At 38.4% G+C, this 20,101-nt stretch overlaps 2 protein-coding genes across 3 annotated transcripts in view; one reads left to right on the top strand and one right to left on the bottom strand.

Annotated features, from left to right (window-relative positions):
- The window catches only part of ophn1 (oligophrenin 1), a 28,079-nt gene extending 14,506 nt beyond the window's left edge, over positions 1 to 13,573 (bottom strand). The window contains exons 1-11 of the mRNA XM_010781876.1: positions 12,906 to 13,573; positions 11,387 to 11,482; positions 10,661 to 10,722; positions 9,137 to 9,208; positions 7,795 to 7,896; positions 7,594 to 7,704; positions 6,012 to 6,116; positions 5,782 to 5,911; positions 5,581 to 5,681; positions 4,286 to 4,377; positions 3,119 to 3,197 (exon numbers count right to left, since the gene is read on the bottom strand). Of these exons, the coding sequence (XP_010780178.1) occupies positions 3,119 to 3,197; positions 4,286 to 4,377; positions 5,581 to 5,681; positions 5,782 to 5,911; positions 6,012 to 6,116; positions 7,594 to 7,704; positions 7,795 to 7,896; positions 9,137 to 9,208; positions 10,661 to 10,722; positions 11,387 to 11,482; positions 12,906 to 13,059 (1,104 nt within the window). The 5' untranslated portion in view covers positions 13,060 to 13,573. The remainder of the gene's footprint in view (positions 1 to 3,118; positions 3,198 to 4,285; positions 4,378 to 5,580; positions 5,682 to 5,781; positions 5,912 to 6,011; positions 6,117 to 7,593; positions 7,705 to 7,794; positions 7,897 to 9,136; positions 9,209 to 10,660; positions 10,723 to 11,386; positions 11,483 to 12,905) is intronic.
- Positions 13,574 to 16,580: 3,007 nt separating this feature from the next.
- On the top strand, positions 16,581 to 19,402 carry LOC104954695 (gap junction beta-1 protein-like). 2 transcript variants are annotated; one of them, XM_010781875.1, is made up of 2 exons: positions 16,581 to 16,729; positions 18,565 to 19,402. In XM_010781875.1, the coding sequence occupies exon 2, from the start codon at positions 18,579 to 18,581 to the stop codon at positions 19,296 to 19,298; it is 720 nt and encodes a 239-aa protein (XP_010780177.1). In that variant the 5' UTR covers positions 16,581 to 16,729; positions 18,565 to 18,578; the 3' UTR covers positions 19,299 to 19,402. The 2 variants fall into 2 exon arrangements, with proteins under 2 accessions (XP_010780177.1, XP_010780176.1); XM_010781874.1 differs by lacking the exon at positions 16,581 to 16,729 and adding an exon at positions 17,004 to 17,301.
- The last annotated feature ends 699 nt before the right edge of the window (positions 19,403 to 20,101 follow it).

Below are 20,101 nucleotides of genomic sequence, written 5' to 3'. Positions count from 1 at the left end.
GTCTGTAGCACATGTGTCAAACTCAAGGCCCGGGGGCCAAATCAGGCCCTTGGTGGATTTAATTTCGGCCCGCAGGATAATTTTTAATTACTATTAGATCTGGCCCGCCGGTATATTGCACACACACCTTCACTCAATCCTGAGGATTTCCTCAGCTCAGAGCCTGACCCCAAACATTGATGAACTTGCACCCAAGATGAGATGCCAAGTATCTGGCTTGAACTAGCATCACAGAGCAGCACACTGAGTTTACATGGATGTTTCCTTCTGTACTTTCTTTCTTGAGACAACAGGGCATGTTTGGTTTTTTCTTTGAGGGAAATAGTTTTTTTGAAGCTGCTGTGGGCCTGTGGGAAAATGTAATCATAAGAAATTACTCCGGAAAATCTGCAGATAGAGCCATAAGAAAGGAATGCAACTGATTATTTAATGTTTAATGTTGTTTTTATAGGCAATCATTTAAGCTTTGTTAGTTCCAGGTTTAATATGTGCAATAAGTTCATTTCAATACGTTTTGCAATAAACATTGAACCAGTCCGGCCCTCGACTAGTACCCATCTTTTTATTTTGGCCCACTGTGTATTTGAGTTTGACACCCCTGGTGTGTAGGGACCATGCTTAGGTCACTGGTTCAAGCCCCATCGGACAAAAAACATGTCGTGTGGACTGGTAGCTGGAGAGGTGCCGGTTAACCATGATCATCCTAATGTCCTCAGAACAATATTTATAGCTGTAGCTGCCTTAAGGACTCTATTTATCGCCTTGCTTTTGTGTATAATATATAAGGTTTGTATGCATTTTAAGGGGAAAATTATTACAATATACTTTATGTACTGCAAATCAACACAAACCATAAAAAAACTTAATACGGTGTGTATAAGGTGTCTTAATAAGATGTCCTTGAGCAAGGCACTGAATCCCCAATTGCAGGGCCCCCTCCATAGAATGCATGCATTTTGGTTCTATTTGCAGGTGTGTATTTGTATTTTATGAAAATTGAAAATGTTCCTTGAGAGATTAATAATGTACGTGTTCTTTTCTTTTCATTCTGTCTATGTACTTTGAGGTGATAGCTTATGAAATAAATGAAAAGGTCTCTATATATACAAATATTGTACTCTGACAAGACAGAAGATCTCCTCTTTGCCCTAATCCTGTCTCTAAACAGTCACAGCAGATCTTGGTGTTACCCTGGATAGTAATTTGCACCAACATGTAAATAATTGAGTCTATATGTGTTTGTATTCACTGAGGAATATCTCTAAAATAACTTCAGTTTTGTCCGGCTCATCAACTAATAATACCTTGTTTATGTGTCTTAACAATTGAGCTTCAGAGCTTCTCCACTTTATTCAAAATCAGCAGCTACAAATAAAAACAAAGCCATTCTCTCACATCGCACCGATTTTGGCGTCTCTGAATGGGCTTCCAGTCTCTCTCAGAATCCAATTCCAACTCTGATGCTGTCCCCACAGGCCCCTGCAGTCTGCCAGTCTGTCAGTCTTCAAACTGATCCAGAGTCAGGGTTACAAACAGAAGCTCTGGATCACTGAGCATCAGAGCACCTCACACTGTTACCGCTTTTAAATCTCGTCTTAAAAATCTCTTTTATAGAACGGCAATCTTCATAACTGACATTGGGAGTTTATTCAGTGTATGTGCGTATGTGTTTGCAAATGAATGTGTCCATAGTGGAGCAAATGCATCACAATAATTCAATTTCATTTTGGTACCCGACTATTTAAAAAAATAAAATAAACGTATCATCATCCAGTCCCTGCAATCCGGTTATTGCATTTAAACTGCCTTATATAAGTCTTTTTTCTTTTTTTAAACCACCATTTGAGTTGGTTTAGTAGATCTCAATAAAATCTATCATATTCAAACTGTTATTGTTGTTCGTATCAGTCCATAATTCAGCATTACATGAATATTGGTGTTCTTTACGGCTAAAATCTCAGCTAAGAAAAGCATGTCAAATCAAATATTCAACCCTGTTTTCTTTTCCTCAGAAACGTTCCAAGACAGGCCATTCATTTATCCCAAAAATGTGGGAATTGTTATACACGCCATCATCACCAGTTGACTCTCAAGGCATTTTTTGCTCTGTGGCAAAAACATCCCTCTCCCTCATCCCAAACTCTGCTGCTAGGATTTTAACTCGGGCTCGGAAATGCGACAACAAAACACAGATCCTGCTTTACCGAAACTGGGGTTCATTTAAAAATAGTATTTATTACTTTCAAAGATTTGAGAGGCCTCGCCGAAATCTGACCTGTTATGTTGATTCCTCTACATACTCACTTTATAGAATTGCTTTTATGTTTTACTCTGTGTTTTATATTGTGTTCTGGGTTGCTAGTTCATTTGCTGTGTGCTTGAAATGTTTTCTGTTTTATTGGAAAGCACTAGAAGCTTAAAAAAATAACTTCTCATTCTTGATCTGTCAATCACAGTCGGACCACACAAAGGTGTCATGTAGCTTAACTGTGATCATGGAATTACAATGGAACTTACAGAAGACAGACAGCGTTTACGGAGAGATCGTGTTTGGAGCCAAACAGTGGTCACTTTAAAAAAAAAGCAACCTATGAATATTTTGCATCTCAATTAATGCAGGAGGTTAGGCAATGTAGAAATGCAGGAAAATGTGTTTATTTTCCTTGTTTACTCTTCTATTGATTTTGTTCTGAATTTCCTTTGATGGTGATGTATGCGTATTACTGAAAAGTTCTATAAGAATGAATATTGTTATATATTCTTATTACAGGATGAATATAACTACCAAAACAACATTTCTCATTTGTTCCAGTTTTCTCTCCATGGTTCAACAGAAGCTGTTATTGTGAATACAAATCAGCAAGTGAGGTTAATCTTGATAATTGTAGCAAAAAAGGTGTAATTACAGTTTTAACTAGCAGAAACATGGAAGCAAATTTATTTAAAACATGGGTTTGGATAGACTCTGCTCCACTGATTGGAAATGGAAACTGGCGGTGGTAGATGTGTGCACAACAGCCAGTAGCCATGCCTCTGCCATTAGAGCAGACTCCACACTGCAGATCTCACTGGCAGCAGTAAGTCATCCAAACTGAGAAGAAACAAGAAGTTAACTCACAGGCTCTTTTCCGTCCATGGCCTCCATCCACAACTTCCTGTCTCCCTCCGTAAGAGCTTGGAAAGTGACGGGGGTGTATCTATGGAAACAGTAACAAATGCCATTAAAAAGAGACAAAGGCCGTGATTAATTGTTCAATCAAACTGCTGCAGTATCTGAGCATTGTGAACATTTAGTTTCAAGTCTTACACTTATTTCTCAAGCATAAAAACAGGCTAGACAAAATAACACAAACACCAGGACTTCTTTTGAAGTAACTGATCACATCCCATATGTTAATGATGGAGGCGGCGAATGGAGACGAATAGACGAGTTTGAAGAGATGATGAAAATCTATTGTTGCAATCTGTCTTCTGCGGAGCAAGGGATTCAGCTGCCAGCTTGTGGACTATTGAATCAATTGTTAACTCAGACAAATGTGCTTCAAGTTTGGAGCTCTTCCTGCCAAATGCATTCAAGTCCAACAACTTTGATAAAATAACTCTTTCTCCTCCTGCGATCTGATATCTGTAGGGGCCGTGTGGATATTTCCTGCTTTTCCTGATTTCTTTTTGAAAATCTTGGATGTCATTTCCCTGAATATGACATCTGGAACAGCCAAACAAAACGTATGTTTACATTTTGACAATTACAGCAAACTAATAATGCCTAGTATTAAAAGCAAATGATTAATATAAGCTCATTCTACGGGAGGTCAAAGGTAATCTAAAAGCATCAGGAGCCCTTCAGGGACCTCTGGAGCCGACAGCATTATCTACATTAGACAGCACTGCCACCTTCAGTTTATCAGCTAACTCCTCATTGACATAAATTAAGTTGCTTAACACTCAGGAACACTTTGAAGCACTTTTTAAAAAAAAAAACGTAGAGTGTTTCCTCATGATATGTCGGAGCAGCCTTTGGCGTAAGAATCTTTTCAAATGCACTTTGTACTGAACCGTCTGCTTATATTAATATGAGCTTGTTGTGTTGCTTCCCCTGAAATCAGAGTTTGCCATCTGTTTGCAGCCCGTGCCCGTTGCTTAGGGATAGTTTGGGCTACGGCCCATTTAGCCCTCACACTCTGTCCTCGTGAGCCACCTGTTCACCTCAACGCCCCAACCTGTTTCTCCCACAAGGCCTCGGTGTTGCCTCATCTCTCAGCGTCTCGGATTTGTTGGCTCTTACCTCTCGATGGTTTCCACGTCGAAGCAGAAGCGCTTGTCTATGGACTCCGTCTTCCGGCGGATGCAGGATTTTAAAGTCAGCTGCGTAGGGCCCTGCAGAGAAAGAGAGAGGAAGATTACAAATGTAAATAAAAGCGCATGTAAAGACCACATTGTATATAAAAGAGGTCAAACCAAAAATAAGATAGTCTTGGGATTCTAGACGTTTTGCAATAATCACATTTTAGCAATATTTATCACCCTAATTGAGTTTATTATGTTAATAAGAAGTGAAACAGAGGGAGAGTTTCTTGGAGCCATTTTCTTCTCTCAGTCATAATTACCCTCAAAATGTAGGTATGGCTCTTATTGAGAACTCCGGGGGTTTTACCAAGGTACAAAAAGCTAAAAGACAAGTCAGATTTCAGGTTTAGAATCTCTGAGATTCAATGGCCCACTCATTCCCAAAAGACTTGTGGACAAGACCAGAAATGTCCCCAAAACAAGGAGTAAATGGAAGTAGACTGGGTTTTAAGTGGTTTATTGGTAGTAATTAGGAATGCACAATGTGGATTTTTGTAAAATGATAACTGATATTTACCTGCTTTCTACCGATAAGATTACCTATAATATTACTCTTTTGCAAAACAATTTTTGTTGTCAAGAAGTTGGTCAACTATAGTTTATGCAAACCTAAAGGTTAGAAAATATACGATGTAGTGAGCAAAGATTACTTATAATCCATAGCTCTGACCTAACCAAATCTAACTGATCAGTTTTGTTTACAAAAACAAACATCAGATTTTTTTCTAGTTAAGAAATAAAATAATTTACAATTGGGATCTCTTATCTAAATTCAAAGATAAAGGAAGTAACAGAAGAAAGCTTGTGAAGAAGGCTTTTAATTATCTGTCATAATTTAGTCTGTATCATACATAATAATATACATTTCCCTTTATTGGCTTATAATATATCGGGCATTTCAAACATAACGTGTGGTGATCATGGAAAGTGAATCTGAAAGAGCTGTGTGGGTAGGTCAGACAAAAAGAAAAGGCAGTGTACCTTCCTATAGATTTTTGTTCAAACAACATTTATTTGTTTTTTTACACCTTTAGAGTTATCCTTACTAGCATGTAAACGTGAATCATGGTGGGAATGTGAGTGGGTAGATGCTGTGCTTTTGAATTAATTTTTTTATTATCGTCCATTATTTAATGATCAGAAAAATACATGATAATATACACTTCCACTTATCGGCTGATAATATATCGTGCATCACATAATTGCTCATTTATTTTGTTTTCAGTTAATCACCTGTTTGGCTGTGGTTTTCTGTTCACACGGCACCATGAGCAGCTGTCTTCCCTCCTTGTAATATTTGCAGTAATATTTGACCCAGGACACACCCAGAGCCCCTGTTGGGACAGAAAACAACATGTCAGGCCTTGTCAGAGAGAATTCCAGCAGGAGCTTTTAAAAGTATCACGCTTGTGTAAAAACAGTGAGCACACGTACACTTCTCCTGACAGTACAGGTATCCCTCGATGGGCAGGGAGCTGTGCATCTTACGGATCTGGGACGGGCGTTTCATCCTCTTCATCAGCTCCTCCATCTCTTCACGAGTGCTCTCATAATGGTTTCTCGTCTGCGGGAAAAGCCAGACAGCACTTTAGACTCTCATGGAGGTGATTAAAGGACATTAAGTCTCACTAATGGCAGCATTTTCTGCCAGTTACACCACTTACGTTCTGCAAGCTGAGCTGCAGCTCTTGTTTGTAAGGCATGAAGTCCTGGGTCATCTCCACTGTCAGGTTGTTGAGCGTGAGGACGCTGTGAAGAAACGCCAGCACCTGTGCCACCAAAGTATTAAAACACATACTTAATGCACAATATGTTGTTTCATGCTACCGTAAAAGACCATTAGTTTGTGTTTGTCTCTCAATCACAACGATAACTAAGATATTTGGCTTTGTGAAGAGCTGTTGCATTATAGTGTAGCTGCCAGCAGTGTGAACCCGGAAATGTTGAGTACAACAAAATTTTATGTTAGAAATGTATAATACGGTTCCCCAGCACAGAGAAACTGCTGGATGCTAAATTGCATATGTTGGGCAATTTGCACAATTAGCATAAGTTGCAATAATTTGCATATGCAAACAGAAAAAAGTTGGCTTGGCCGATTTGGACCATTTTGGTGTGGTTTTGGTGTGGTTTTGGTGGTTATTGATGATTTTGAATGAACTTCTGACTTATTTAGGATCAAAAATGGCAATCCAAATAAATAAAATAGATCTAAAATTCATCATAATCAGCCCACCGGTGCTAACCATATGGCCATTTTCTGGCTAAAAATGACATTGTTGATCCTGAAAATGTCAGAAATTGATTCTACTTCCTCAATAAGGTTATTGATAAGGTTATTGAGGAAGTAGATGTCATTAAGGTTATTGAGGAAGTAGGTACAAAACCCCTCTAAAATTGCCAAAATCAGCCAAGGCATTTGCTAACTATAGTCTACATATGCTAATTAATGCAACTTGTGCTTATTGTGTAAATTGCCCAACACATTAAAGTTAGAATCCGGCAGTTTCTATGTGCTGTGGACCCTTACTATACATTTCTAACATAAAACTTTGGGGTACTCAACATTTCTGGGATCACAATAGGACTGAGTTGTTGTCTTCACCACGGATGTGGTTGTGGCGCTCAGTTTATCACGGTTAGGATTCCTTCAGAGATTATCGTTAAGGAACCTTGAGCCGAAATAACCGCACAAGTCTCTCCTCTCCAAAACCAACGGTTATGGGGATTACAACAGGTAAAAACACTGAATAAAGAGTTTAAACTCGGTTTTTTTCCGATGCAGCTGGAGGGGCTGAGATCTGAGGTTCCACTGATGTTTGCTCAGCTTGTTTCTCTGATAACTTAAGACGTTCAAGAGGTTTTCACCAGGAGCGGATCATTAAAACAGATGCCCTCCTCTCCAAAATAAATGAGTCCGCTGAGTAAAATCAGTTCAAACTGGTTATGAATCAGTTTATCTGAAAACTTTATTAGGGGGACAAAGGATGTAAGAAGTGTTGAAGCTAAACGCTAACCTTTACTCAGCTCTTTTTTGCTTTGTTGTCTGTTTTTGTTCTGTAGGTTTGAATGTATTCTTGAAAAAAACAATAGAATGCTGATAAAGCAAAACCACCAAAATAAGGGCGGATGACCGCTGGGATTTTTTCTGCCATCATCTATCATCAAGTTCTCCTTTTTAAGTGTGTGGTCTGTGTCCTCCACCTCTATACCATGTGTGCAGCAGAGAGGAAGCGTCCCACTCACCGGCTCCACCACATCAAACTTCTTCCTGTCCTGCACCTGATGGATCTGGTACACATAATCCACCGACGACTCGCAGAAGTTCACTCGCTCTTTGTCAAGGAGATCGTCAGCCTGTAGTTTAAAAGGAAAATAAATGCAAAAATATTGATAACTTTCTTTCTACAGTTTGCTACCCAACTGATGAAATGTGTTGTACTGCACCTCTTGGAGTTGACTGTCTTTCTTCTTGGCAGACAGATTCAGGTGTTTGTCTATCTGAGAGAGATATTTCTCACTGTCCTTCTCAAACCTCTTTTTCTTTTCCTGCAGGAAAAATAGAAATGAGCAAATACAAGTTTTAGTCGGGTTTTTTTTTTATCTGGCAAATACACTGAAAGACAAATACTATTCAGGTTCACCTCATATTCAAAGAACGAGCTGAAACTAATACTAGCAAGATTATTTTGTGTGTATTTCTTTTTTACCAAAAGTGACATTTTCAGGCTGATTACCAATATTTGAGCGCTTTAAAGAGGACATATTCTGCTCATGTTCAGGTTCATGTTTGTATTTGGTGCCTCTATTGTGACATGTCTCTATGTTTTAATGTTCAAAAAGCTCTTTACTTTTAGTTTGGGATTCAGTTTGGGGATTTTAGCCTTTGCAGACCATTTACATGCACATACACAAACCTATATAAACACACTACAGGAAAGGGAAAACCCCAAAATGCATAATAGGGCCTCTTTAAACTTTTTAGATTGTCAGCCAATGCCATTTTTCTTTACATTAACAACCCATGTAAAATTAAATTCTAAATTAAAATATTAGATATATTGCTTTGGAGAATATGTTTACACATGAGTAGAGGAGTCCAAACCATTAGCCAAGAAAAGACTGCTGTTGAGATAACAACCTGAAATACTTTGATATCCTTTTTATCCTATTGTTTTTGGAACAAAATACATATAGGTGTGTATAATCTGCAGTGTTTTGTAACAGGTAGTTATTGGAACATTCACACGCATTGTAAGATGTTACATGATCGTACATTTAACAATGTTTTTAAAACAATACATGTATTTTTCCCGTACAGTATATTTCAGTTCCACATGCTGATTAAGCAAACATCAACTCAGCAGCCAGAGGAAAAGAAAGCAGCTGGTTAATAAATACTGAGGGGGAAAACAGTGTTAACCACTGGACCACAATCAGAAAGAGACTGAAATGTCATGCAGAATAATCAAAGTGATATCCCACAGAGTCTCCTGGGGAACAGAATAAAACACTGGTGAAGCACACAGGGGGTCAGGTTGGAAAAACACCTACACACTACAAACTGCTTTCAGCAAAATGTCTTCACACATTAAAGACTTTCAAAGAGGAAGAAGCTCTTAAACGGGTACATGTTTCACACACACATTTGGGGAAGTGGCTCATAACAAGCTGTGTTTTACATAGAAGCACCTCAGAAAGCTTTCATTTATTGTATGAGAAACAGTGTTTATATGACGAGTCATGAAGGGACCACTTCAGAGAAAATTGTTCAGTGAAGAAAACTCACTTTTGTAACTCCAATTTGCTCCTTTCTGAACTTCTCCAGCGGTTTGATGAGCAGATCGGAGGCGTTCTGAACCTGGACAGGCAAACATGGAGCAGATGTTACTGTGGTGCTACTCTACATACACAAAACACAATTACAGTACTGCCATATGTACAGTAGGACACACCCTTTACTTAGTATGTCCTTAGATAAACTGTTATCTATGGGGTTCATGTTGAAATCAGCTTAAATATCTCAAGTGTGAGTGTAATAATGTATGTTACATTATAATGCCACTCTCCCATACCATCCCAGAAACAGCTCGAGAGATGACCTCAACTATTTTAAATCACACCTGTAACCAGAAAACCCAGTCTAACAGGAAATGCTACTGCAGGGACTTCATTGTGCGAAGTGAAAAAGAAAGGAGAATATTTATGTCTGAGGTTGGTGAGAAAGAAAAGAAAATGTCTGCATACAAATAATATAGATTATGATTATAAAGAAAAAAGGTTTATGACAGAGGGGATTAGATTTTGTGTTTTTACATGAAAGAAGTGTCTACACTAACAGCTTCAGAAGTAGTTCTGCAATTAGTCAGCGTGTTTATCCATTTAGTCTACCTACAGAGAAATTATCAACAATCATTTTTACAATCAATTAGGCCTGGATCTATCAATTGTTTTAGTAATTAAATTTTCTACCATTATTCCATTTATTAATCGAGTAATAAAAACATATTTTGCCTTTTAAACATGGGAAATAGTAAGAAATCAAAAGGGACCATCCCAAAATCAGTGTAAACTGTCATAAATTCTTAATGTATAATTTGACTTTGTTATTATCATCTTTAGCAGTTATTTGTATGAAAACAAACAATACAATGAACGGGTAATAAATGTTGTATCACCATTTGAATACCATCTCAAATTAAAAATAATCTTGGCATTAGAAGTTTATAATAAGTATCGTATGCTGCTGAAAGCTTTTGTTAGGACTTGAACCTGATCTGAATTCCCTCTACCCTTTCTATTTTATATGAATGTGATCACATAACTTGAGTATTTTGTGGAATAGTTTGAGCCCAAACCAATATTCGGTGTTCTGTTTCAGCCTCTCAAACACGTAGGTGTCCCGCTTTATATCACATTATTATAAGTAGAAATGTATCACACTGGACTTGAGACAGTGTGTGAATATGTCTGTCTGTCAGATTAATGGACAATTCAAATGAGCGTTAGTGTCAGACCTAATGAGAAGTGCTACAAACCTAACAACAGGCTTGCAATATGGAACCAATAACAATAAGCGAACAAAGAAACAAAAAGGGGAAATTATAGCAAACATTATTAACTGTATTGCCCTAAAAAAAGGCCACACATCATCCAAGTGTGTGGATGTGTCAGGTGGTAACGTGTTTCAATTAACAGATACTACTTAACAAAAATTAGACTTGGTTATCTGCAACAGAATGTGCCAGGAGTTCATTTCTATTGAGCGTTTAAATAGGAAGCAGAGTCAGCGTGCAGGAAGTGGATAACCCACCAGCATCATCCTGTCGTGCTCCACTTCCTGCAGGAGGCCGGCAAACTCCTGGAAGGACTGAGCTGCGGATGAAAACACAAAGATGATGAGGGGAATACCCACATTCTTATCTTAAGTGTCTGAAGCAGGAAACATACAGAAAGATTATTTAAATTAGAATATACATGAGTAGACTTGACAATGATCATATTTCTGTGTTATGCACATTTTGTATTAAGCTTTGAGTTCTCCAGACCATGTTATTTGCGGAGGTTATCTGTATTTATCCATTGAGTGATAGTAATCAGAAAGAAACGTCATACATCGTTCTGAAAGTTGTGTAAAAGTGACTTCCCCATCTTGACTTTAAAGAGGAAATATTATGCTCATTTTCAGGTTCATATTGGGTTCCTCTACTGTGACATGTTTACATTCTCTAATGTCTGCTCCGATTGGTTTTCTGGCCGGCTCTTTTGTGATTGGTCCACCGCTCAGAGGTGTCCCGCCCCTTAGCCTATCACGTACAATGTGTTGGAGCGCCAACCCAATAGAAGTGCGAGTGTTACATACTGATGTCATTACGTTACAGATGTAACGTTACAGATTACAGAGGAGTCCAATGGAAGCGTTTCAGGACAGAACATTTACATGCACAAAAACCTATTCACTGCAGGAAAGGGAAACCCCAAAAAGCATATTAAGGCCATATCAAAGTCAGTTAATATAATCATGTGTGCATTATCCTACCAATGTTAATCTCATCATCTGTCAGGGATTCACCGATGACGTCGAACTGGAACATGCGGAGAGTCTGAGAGAACTTCTGTATTGCCAAAGAATAGCCTGTAAGAAAAACAACATTTAGGCTTTAACAACATCTGAATGGAGTTCCAAATGCTTCAGCTACAGTACACAAGTATGTATCCTTTACAACCTACTCTACTCTCATAAACAGTGAGAGCAGTCCAGGATTATTTTTATATTTATTTTTCTCAGGTTTCTCAGGAAAGTTACCCTTGGCCGGTTGATCAGCACACCAGGAGCCAGTGTGCGGCTTATGCAATGTATTATCCCTGCTTTGTCTAGGATTTATAATCAAAACAAAAATCAGCCAGATTAATACTGTAAGGCTTTTAGAATGAGGAACTTGGCAACCATACCCAGTATTATATTCAACATCTTTCTATTTTTTGTAATGGGACAGTTTACAACTTTCCATCATTCCACATTGGTTTTCCCATACAAAATGTGTGTCTGTTAAATGTGCTTATTTTGGATTCTTGTTCAAAGCAACTACAAATTGAATGACTGAAAAATGAAAGAACCTGATAAATTAATACACTTTGCAACTTTGGCAATTAGCACGTCTCTAAATTTTTGTGAAAATACATGCGTTTTGGAAGTAGTGAGCATACCATTGGAAAAATTAGACAATTTGTGTGATATTTTGTAAATGTAGCTTTTTTAAATAGTTTCACTCTTTATACACAGAGCCCTTTTACTTCCACTCATGAATAATTTTTATTTTAGATGGTTTGCAGTTCACAAAAGGCGAGTAACTGATAAACATGTGATCATATTGTGGGTGAAGTATTCCTTTAATAGAATAGTTTGACAAGGCTTTTATTGGAGACAAAGTGCACAACATATCCAACAATCGCCCAGCTGAAGTTTTTTAAAGTGTGAAAGTTATTCAGTAATGGAGCAGTGAGGCCTGAGGAAGAATATGTGCTTTCTTGCAGTGTACACCAACAATTGAAGAGCACTCGTGACCTCTGGCTATTCTCTGGACTGAATATACAGTGGACCCTCAGCACTGTGCAGCACTGCCACAGCACCTACAATGAAACTTTCTGTTTCCGAGGTGGTGATTTAGATGGACAGAAGGCTATCTTGGGAATCAAAACAAACATTGTTATCTCATGGGTGACACACTGACCCAAATATACACATCTGCATCATGCTGTCATTGCTCTGTCTAGTCAACATCACACAGAGATGAGAGGGGAGCAGCAGCAGAAGAAGAGAACAGCTGACCCTGCACATCTGCACCAGATCCATAACCTTTCAGAGCAGGCTGCTTGGTCCTCTCCCAGGGTAGCACTAGCACCTCCCTGAATGTGCCCTCCCACTCACATTGATCCAGGAGGCCCTTAAAAAGGCCCTAATGATGCTCTCGATCCTCATCATCACACCACAGTATCGACATGCAATTTTCAAAACAAGTGATTCCAAAACTATACAGGTCATATTGAAGTATCCTTACCTCTGATTGCAGTGATCACACTGTTGCCATCTTTTATCAACTCTTTGAGGAATTTGCTGGTCCTCTCCAGCTCCACTTCATAACTCTTGAGAGTCTCTCTGAAGTCCGGGCTGTCCAGATAGCAGTCACTGAACTCCAGAGGAGGATGCCCCATATTCAAGGGGAGTTATTAGACAATAGAAACACTGAATTTGTTGCAGGGAGCCACGCAGCCTACGCTCGTCTACAGCACTCTGGTCATTGTAGCTCAGTCGTAGCGACTTTCATCAGAGGAACCATGGTGTCCGTGAGAGCCTGCGGCGGCAGCTGTTCACCAATGAAGTGCACTAAACAGTAAAAACGCACCGTATTTATTTCACTTCCCTCTTCCCCTCGTCTGACGCAGTGTTGGGACTGTAATTGACTTGTATCCTGGTCCTCCTTACCACTTTTTCCGTGTTGCGGTGTCGTGATTATGAAGAGCGGCCAGAATCCATTTGGACGCGTCCCGTTTCAAAATGTCAACACTTTCGCGCCACCTCCATTTGTCCTTTACTCTTGGTTGGAAATCATTCTTTTAATTTTCAAGTAAGCAGGACGCTATCAAACCACTGAATACGTGTTATTATGTTTATATGTTTTCAAACTGGGATAATATTCCCATATTCCCCAATTCCTATAAGTCCCACATCTTAACAAAGAGCCTAACACCAAGCGGAATGGGACGCGGACACTCTAAAAACTTCCCTTTTCCACACCCAGGCAGGAGGTTCTTAAAGGGGCTGCAGCACAGTTGCTGTCATTGTGTTGACGATGCTGCTTTCAAGTGCTGTCGGAAATATTGTGATAAAGGGTCCCCCATAAAGGGTTGCATTAAACATTTAGTGGAAATAAGATACACAATATTAAATTAAAAACATTCTTAATCTGCCACATGAAATCATGTCGATTTTTCCACCTTTCTATAAATACTTTATTCTTTCTCTGGTACTTACTTGATCAATATAACCATATTAAGTTATTAAATATTCCTTTTGGTTGTGTTACACAATTTGTTGCGGGCATAGATAGTGAATGTGGACTTTGAAGTAATTAAATATGTAGCACTATGTAAGTTTGAGGAAAACAATTTAAACTGCAAAGAAGCTCATGACACAGACACACCTGCACAAATATGAATGTGAGAGGCTCTGAACATATCACAAGAAAGGTATTATTCCACTGTGAGTCAGGTGACACCTGCATGTGACTGGGTGTGTTCATAATTTAGCTGGCCTTTGTTGCACCTTACAATCAGATGACTGAGAGGCATATTGTGTTGAGTATCATTTAAGGAATGTGGTGTTGGTTCACTGAACATATTGCTGGAATTGAATTGTCACTTCCTCCTACTGATTTGACTGATACTGAGTAAGATAATAATTATTAAAATGTTGCAATGACTGTTTATGACCTGCAGATGTCATCATTCATACTGAACTGAAGCAGGGTGCAGCAGCACTGAAAATACACTAAAATGTTGCTGATTCATTTGAATCCACCGATTACATTGTAAGTATAAAGAGCATTCTTTCAGTTTCAATTGCATTTGTATTCTAGGTCATTGATATTTTTAAAAAGGACCTGAGAAATCTTCAGGCCTTAATTTACAAAAAAAAAAACTCCGAGTGATAGAAATGTTCCAGAACAGGTTATAATTATAAATCAGCTTGGCATCCCATCACACAGTTCCTTTATTGAAGTAAAACAAGTATAACAATCAAAGTTTACTTGAAGTACCAATAGTAAAAGTACTCATTATTCATCATTTATATAAATTATATTACTGGATCATAATTATTGATGCATCAATGTTCCTTAACTTTAATGCAGCAGCTGTTAAATGTGGTGCTTAATTTAACACACTGCTTGGTAGCTTAATCTGTTATAATGTATGATCATTTATTAGTTAATTTGTATGTTATTAAAGTTATCAGTTATATGAAGTGGGGGAAAAAAGTTTCACAATATTTGTTCCAAAAATGTTGTGAAGTATCAAGAAAGTACATGTACATCAAATTATACTATACTATAAGCACAGTTCTTGAGTAAATGTGTTCTTACAATTCAGCATTGCCCTTACCAGCATTTCCACTTGCGCAATGTTTGCTGCTTTTTGTAAGTGTATGGACATTGCGCTGATTTAAAATGTGTCTTGCCTGTGATACCTTTTCATATAAAGAAATTGTGGTTTCCATTGATTTAGCAAAATATGCTTCTTCAGATGACATGTTTCTCGAAGGGTTTAAACTGTTTTTGACAAAGCTTCCAATCAATTCCACTTGTTGATATCGGTGTCCCACAAGGATTAATATTGGGCTCCCTACTACTTAACAGTGTGGCTGCTTTTGCTGCCTCAAGATAACAATGCCCCAACAATGCCTGTGACCACACCTCACTTCCATGGGGGAACATGGATGCAAGTGCATTTGATTTAAAGACAGCTTGCGTGAAAATGACAAATCAGTCTGAAACCAGCAATGACATATGTGTAAGATATGGCCCTTAGGGTTTGGCTACATATCAGAAATGGAGTTAGTTTCCCTCCATGCTGCTGCAGATGCTGTTTGAGATAAAAGGTGGATGTGATTATGTTTATGACCATAAGAAAACATGTGGTCGTTGCTGACGCTTTGATTATGCCGTGTGATGACGCTGCTGGAGCTGAACCCCTTTGATGTCTTGTATTGCCTGATAAAAGCAGCAAAGGTTCAAATCCCACAGCATTAACCATTACATTCAGGTGGAGGTGGCTGAATGCTTTCAGAGATTTCTTAAAGGAAGAAACACAACTGAATGCATAAGTCAAATGTTAAATCATGTCTCCTTTCTTTAGTATCTACAAAGCATTCTAGTGCATTAAACAGAAAAATCACACTAACAAAAAAGAGAAGGGCATTCAAAACCTAATGCAAGGTAACCGTTATCCTACAGGTGACTGAAGATGTCCAACTCTGTCCAAATTAAAGTTTAAATTATCTTAAACCCCAACTTTGTATCGAGAGAGAGAGCAGGAAAATGCTCATTATTGTACTTTGACCAATAATTAACATTTGATCAAAATGGCTATAATTTAATGGTTTGATTCTGCAAACTGTCTTTTTAATTTTATTGAAAAAATGCTTGTGTGGACTTTGTATAAATGCATTAAACAAATGTAGATTTACATTTAGTTTAGGTTATTGAAGGCAGTATTTTAATTTGTATCTGCTAGTGAACTACTTTTCAGTGTAAAAAAAAAGGATCCCAAGGAAAATACGTCAAAGTGTGGCCTCATCGAGTTCACAGTGAGCAGGTTGAGTCAGTGGTTAGATGTTAGGCGGGCAACAATGTGAATGTAAAGGTTGAGGCGAAAAAGCTAGATAATAATTATGATAATAAACCCTTGTTCTCTTATCTTTAGATGTTATGGGTCATTCTTTGTTTTAGACCTTTTATGCTTTACTCCTTATTGCGTCAAAAACACCCATCACTTCCCATGCAGAACACAGCACAATGAGGATGGGAGGACAGACTGCAGTCCCCACACAGATTCCTCAGCTGAGTCCAAATTAAAGCGTTTGATCTGAACTCTGAAGCTGTTTGTTTGGTGTCTGTCAATGGGGCTATTGTATGCAAATATTGCGCACAGCACCATATGACCTCTCCAGTGCAGGGCAGTGGCTAGTGTGAGGGAAATCATTAGCAATGCAAAGTCATGGTGCTATGATACTCTTGTTCACAGTAACGGATTGACAAAAAAAAAAAATCTGCTAATGTCAACGTAAATGCTGCTGGATGTGCTTTATTCCAAAATACAGCTGAAGGTAAGTGTGCTCCATTTCTAACTCAGATCATACAGCTCGGGACAAGAGAGACAGTTTGTGTTGGGATGGTTAAATATGTGTCTTAAAGTGGCTGAGGTGTTTGGAAAACTCTTTGGATGTTCAGTTAAAGTCACATTAAAAAACTGTTACTTGAGATATTTTAAGACAAATGTGCCATTGTTATAGTGACAATCATACAAAATAACATTTACTGCGGTCCCTGACTCACCAAGTTCAGAATCTCCGTATTATGAGTTTAGCACTAGAACATTTCTTATTTAATGCACAACAATTTTGGATCACAAACAATCTTCAAAGAATTGAGGGCAATACGGACACCGATATGTTGGCCACTGATGCCCTCTTTGATTGCTACAACATTGCGACTGATGAAAGCATGTCACATGACGCATGGTGCCAGAATTCAGTGTTGCACTCTTAAGTGGCCTGCCAACTGCTGAGGGGGGCAGAGAGGCTTTCTTCTCCTCTGGATTCACATCCATGCCACACCAGCAGCTCAACACTGTCCTCTACGCTGCCTCCTATGCCTCTTACACCTCCTGCTGAGCCGGGTAACAACTCTCACTTTTATACTCGTCTGGATATTCAGACATGTTGGGGACTCAGCACAATTAATAATGATCAGGGCAGAGGAGATGAAAAACAATTTGATGCTTTTTAGGTTAGAAATTATTTCTGGACTTGGAACATTTTACTAAGATGAAGAAAAAGTAAGAAAGGTATTATTTTTGGAAGCATCCAAAGAACTATATTTAATGTTAGGTGAACTTTTATCTAAAATAGTACTCTTAGGCTGCAGTTTTGTTTTCAGGTTTGCTTCTTAAAAATGTTAGCTTCTTTAATAATCTTTTAAATAAGCATCGTTAGATAAGACTGTTGAGAAGATTGGAAATTGAACTAGTGACTTTTTAACTGTGATGCTTCAGGGTTATTCTTACTATCTATTTATCTGACAATTTCTTACACAGTTTTTCTGTTAATTGCTTGAACTTTGATAAATATTTAAAAATGGTGTTCACAAAATCATGAGGTCCAAGGGGACCTCTTAAAATCACTTGTTTTGACTGACCGACGTCAAAAGCCCAACAATATTTAGTTTATCACGCAGAACAAGGAAAACCTGAGAACCTGGAACCATACAACACTTGGTATTTTGCTTGAAAGAAAAATCTCCTAATAGTAGCTTGATTTAGCAATTGTTGATTGACATTTAATTTAAAAGTCAACTGTCAATCAACTAATTAATCATTCTTTTGTTTTCAGTGTGAATGCATTCTATTTTCAGCTTTTTAAAATCTCCTCTGAAAAAGTGGGCCAGATTGAAGCAGCTTGGAAAAATATTTCAACTAAATAAGCTATCTGCGTTTAAGGAGATGTGTAAAGGTTATAATGTATTTTCCTATTCCAATTTCCCCAGAGTGCACGCCCCAGCTTCTATTTCCCTGAATCTTTGATAAAAGTGTGGCTGTGGCAAAAGGAAATATTATTAGTTAAATATCTAATCGCAAGGCCTCATAATTATCAAGGGAAGTGTGGTTTCAGTTTTGTAGTTTTATAGAGTAAGACCCAAAACGAGGGAGATAATACAAATGTTATTGTGGAAAACGTTTGTTTTTGTTGTAATAAATTTGTATTGTTCTCTGTTTATTGGTGTGTGTTATTTGTATCCTTTTTTTTGAGGATTTCATTTTTTCTTCTGTTCCTCAATGCCTTAGGCTTTTGTCTTGTGTTTCACTATATTCCTTTCGTCCTGGAAAAGCTTATTCGTTACAATGCTCTCTCAGCTCTTTGTCCTATGATGTGTTCTCCATCAGACCCGGAACTAAAGATGAACTGGGCATCGTTTTATGCTGTCATCAGCGGGGTGAACAGACACTCCACAGGCATCGGTCGCATCTGGCTCTCTGTCCTCTTCATTTTCCGCATCCTGGTCCTGGTGGTGGCGGCGGAGAGCGTGTGGGGCGACGAGAAGTCGGGCTTCACCTGCAACACCCAGCAGCCGGGCTGCAACAGCGTCTGCTACGACCACTTCTTCCCCATCTCCCACATCCGCCTCTGGGCGCTGCAGCTCATCCTGGTCTCCACCCCTGCCTTGTTGGTGGCCATGCACGTGGCCCACCGCCGCCACGTGGACAAGAGGATCTACAAACTGTCAGGGCGATCCAACCCCAAAGACCTGGAGATGATAAAGACCCAGAAGATGAAAATCTCAGGGGCTCTCTGGTGGACGTACGTCATCAGCCTGTTTTTCCGCATCGGCTTTGAGGTCACCTTTATGTATTTGTTTTACATGATCTACCCTGGGTACAAGATGATCCGGCTGGTGAAGTGTGACTCGTACCCCTGTCCCAACACGGTGGACTGCTTCGTGTCGAGGCCCACCGAGAAAACTGTGTTCACCGTGTTCATGCTGGCTGTGTCGGGGGTTTGCATTATACTCAACATCGCAGAGGTGCTGTTCCTGGTGGGGAAGGCCTACGGCAAGCATTTGCACACTGCTGGAGAATCGACTGTGGGGGCTTGGATCCAACAGAAACTCTGCTCATAACACAGATTTCATACCCGTCCAAAGGGATTACACTGAAAAAACTGAAAGTTTGACTTTAGTTAAATGTTTTATGTCAACAAATTACACATAACTGTATTAAGTTATTTGAAAGCAATACTATCAAATTAAACTTGTTTTTATTGCTTTCAACTAACCTAAAACAGTTACAATACAATACATTTAATTAAAGTCAATGTTTCAGTGTTTTCAGTCTAGATCCAAGTGACAGCCATTAATTCAACTTGAGTAAGGTGTATATAATAAACTGTACATCGCTGTTTCACATGCAAGTGATTTATCCAACGGTTTGGTATCTCAGAGACAAGGCATTCAACGACAAAGCGGGGAAGAAGCGGGGAAGAATATTCTCAAATGTCCTCATCAGATTTAAGAATATATTTCAAATGATTCCCAAAGGAACTAGTTAGTATTCTGTCAACATTTTCTGCCATGAACCCAAAGACTGCACACCACAGCACATTACTGTAATGATGTAACATAATGGCTTCAGGTCAAACTGAAAAAACTGAAATGTTGAGTTGAATTAAATGTATTATTGTCAAATTGCACATAATTGTATCAGGTTAGGTTAAATAAATATTATTAAGTTGAAACTAATATGTTTTATTTAAACTTAATATTATTGCATTCAACTAACCTAATACAGTTATGTGTAATTTCTTGACATAATACATTTAATTAAAGCCAATATTTCATATTTCTTTGTCTAAATAAAGATACATTTACTCGCATTATATATAGACAGCATTAGAGGATTTATTTTGCAAGGTACTTTAATGCAT

This window comes from Notothenia coriiceps, unplaced genomic scaffold, assembly GCF_000735185.1.
Source record: "Notothenia coriiceps isolate Sejong01 unplaced genomic scaffold, NC01 NC01_scaffold00023624, whole genome shotgun sequence".
Classification (NCBI taxonomy): domain Eukaryota; kingdom Metazoa; phylum Chordata; class Actinopteri; order Perciformes; family Nototheniidae; genus Notothenia; species Notothenia coriiceps.
This window is presented reverse-complemented; position numbering and strand designations above follow the sequence as displayed.

What these genes read in the sequence shown, in the direction of transcription:
- LOC104954695 (XM_010781874.1), top strand. Translation starts at nt 17,274, where the DNA reads ATGCCTCTTACACCTCCTGCTGAGCCGG. An exon ending in TACACCTCCTGCTGAGCCGG is followed by an intron (nt 17,302 to 18,564) that starts GTAACAACTCTC and finishes GTTCTCCATCAG; the next exon opens with ACCCGGAACTAAAGATGAAC.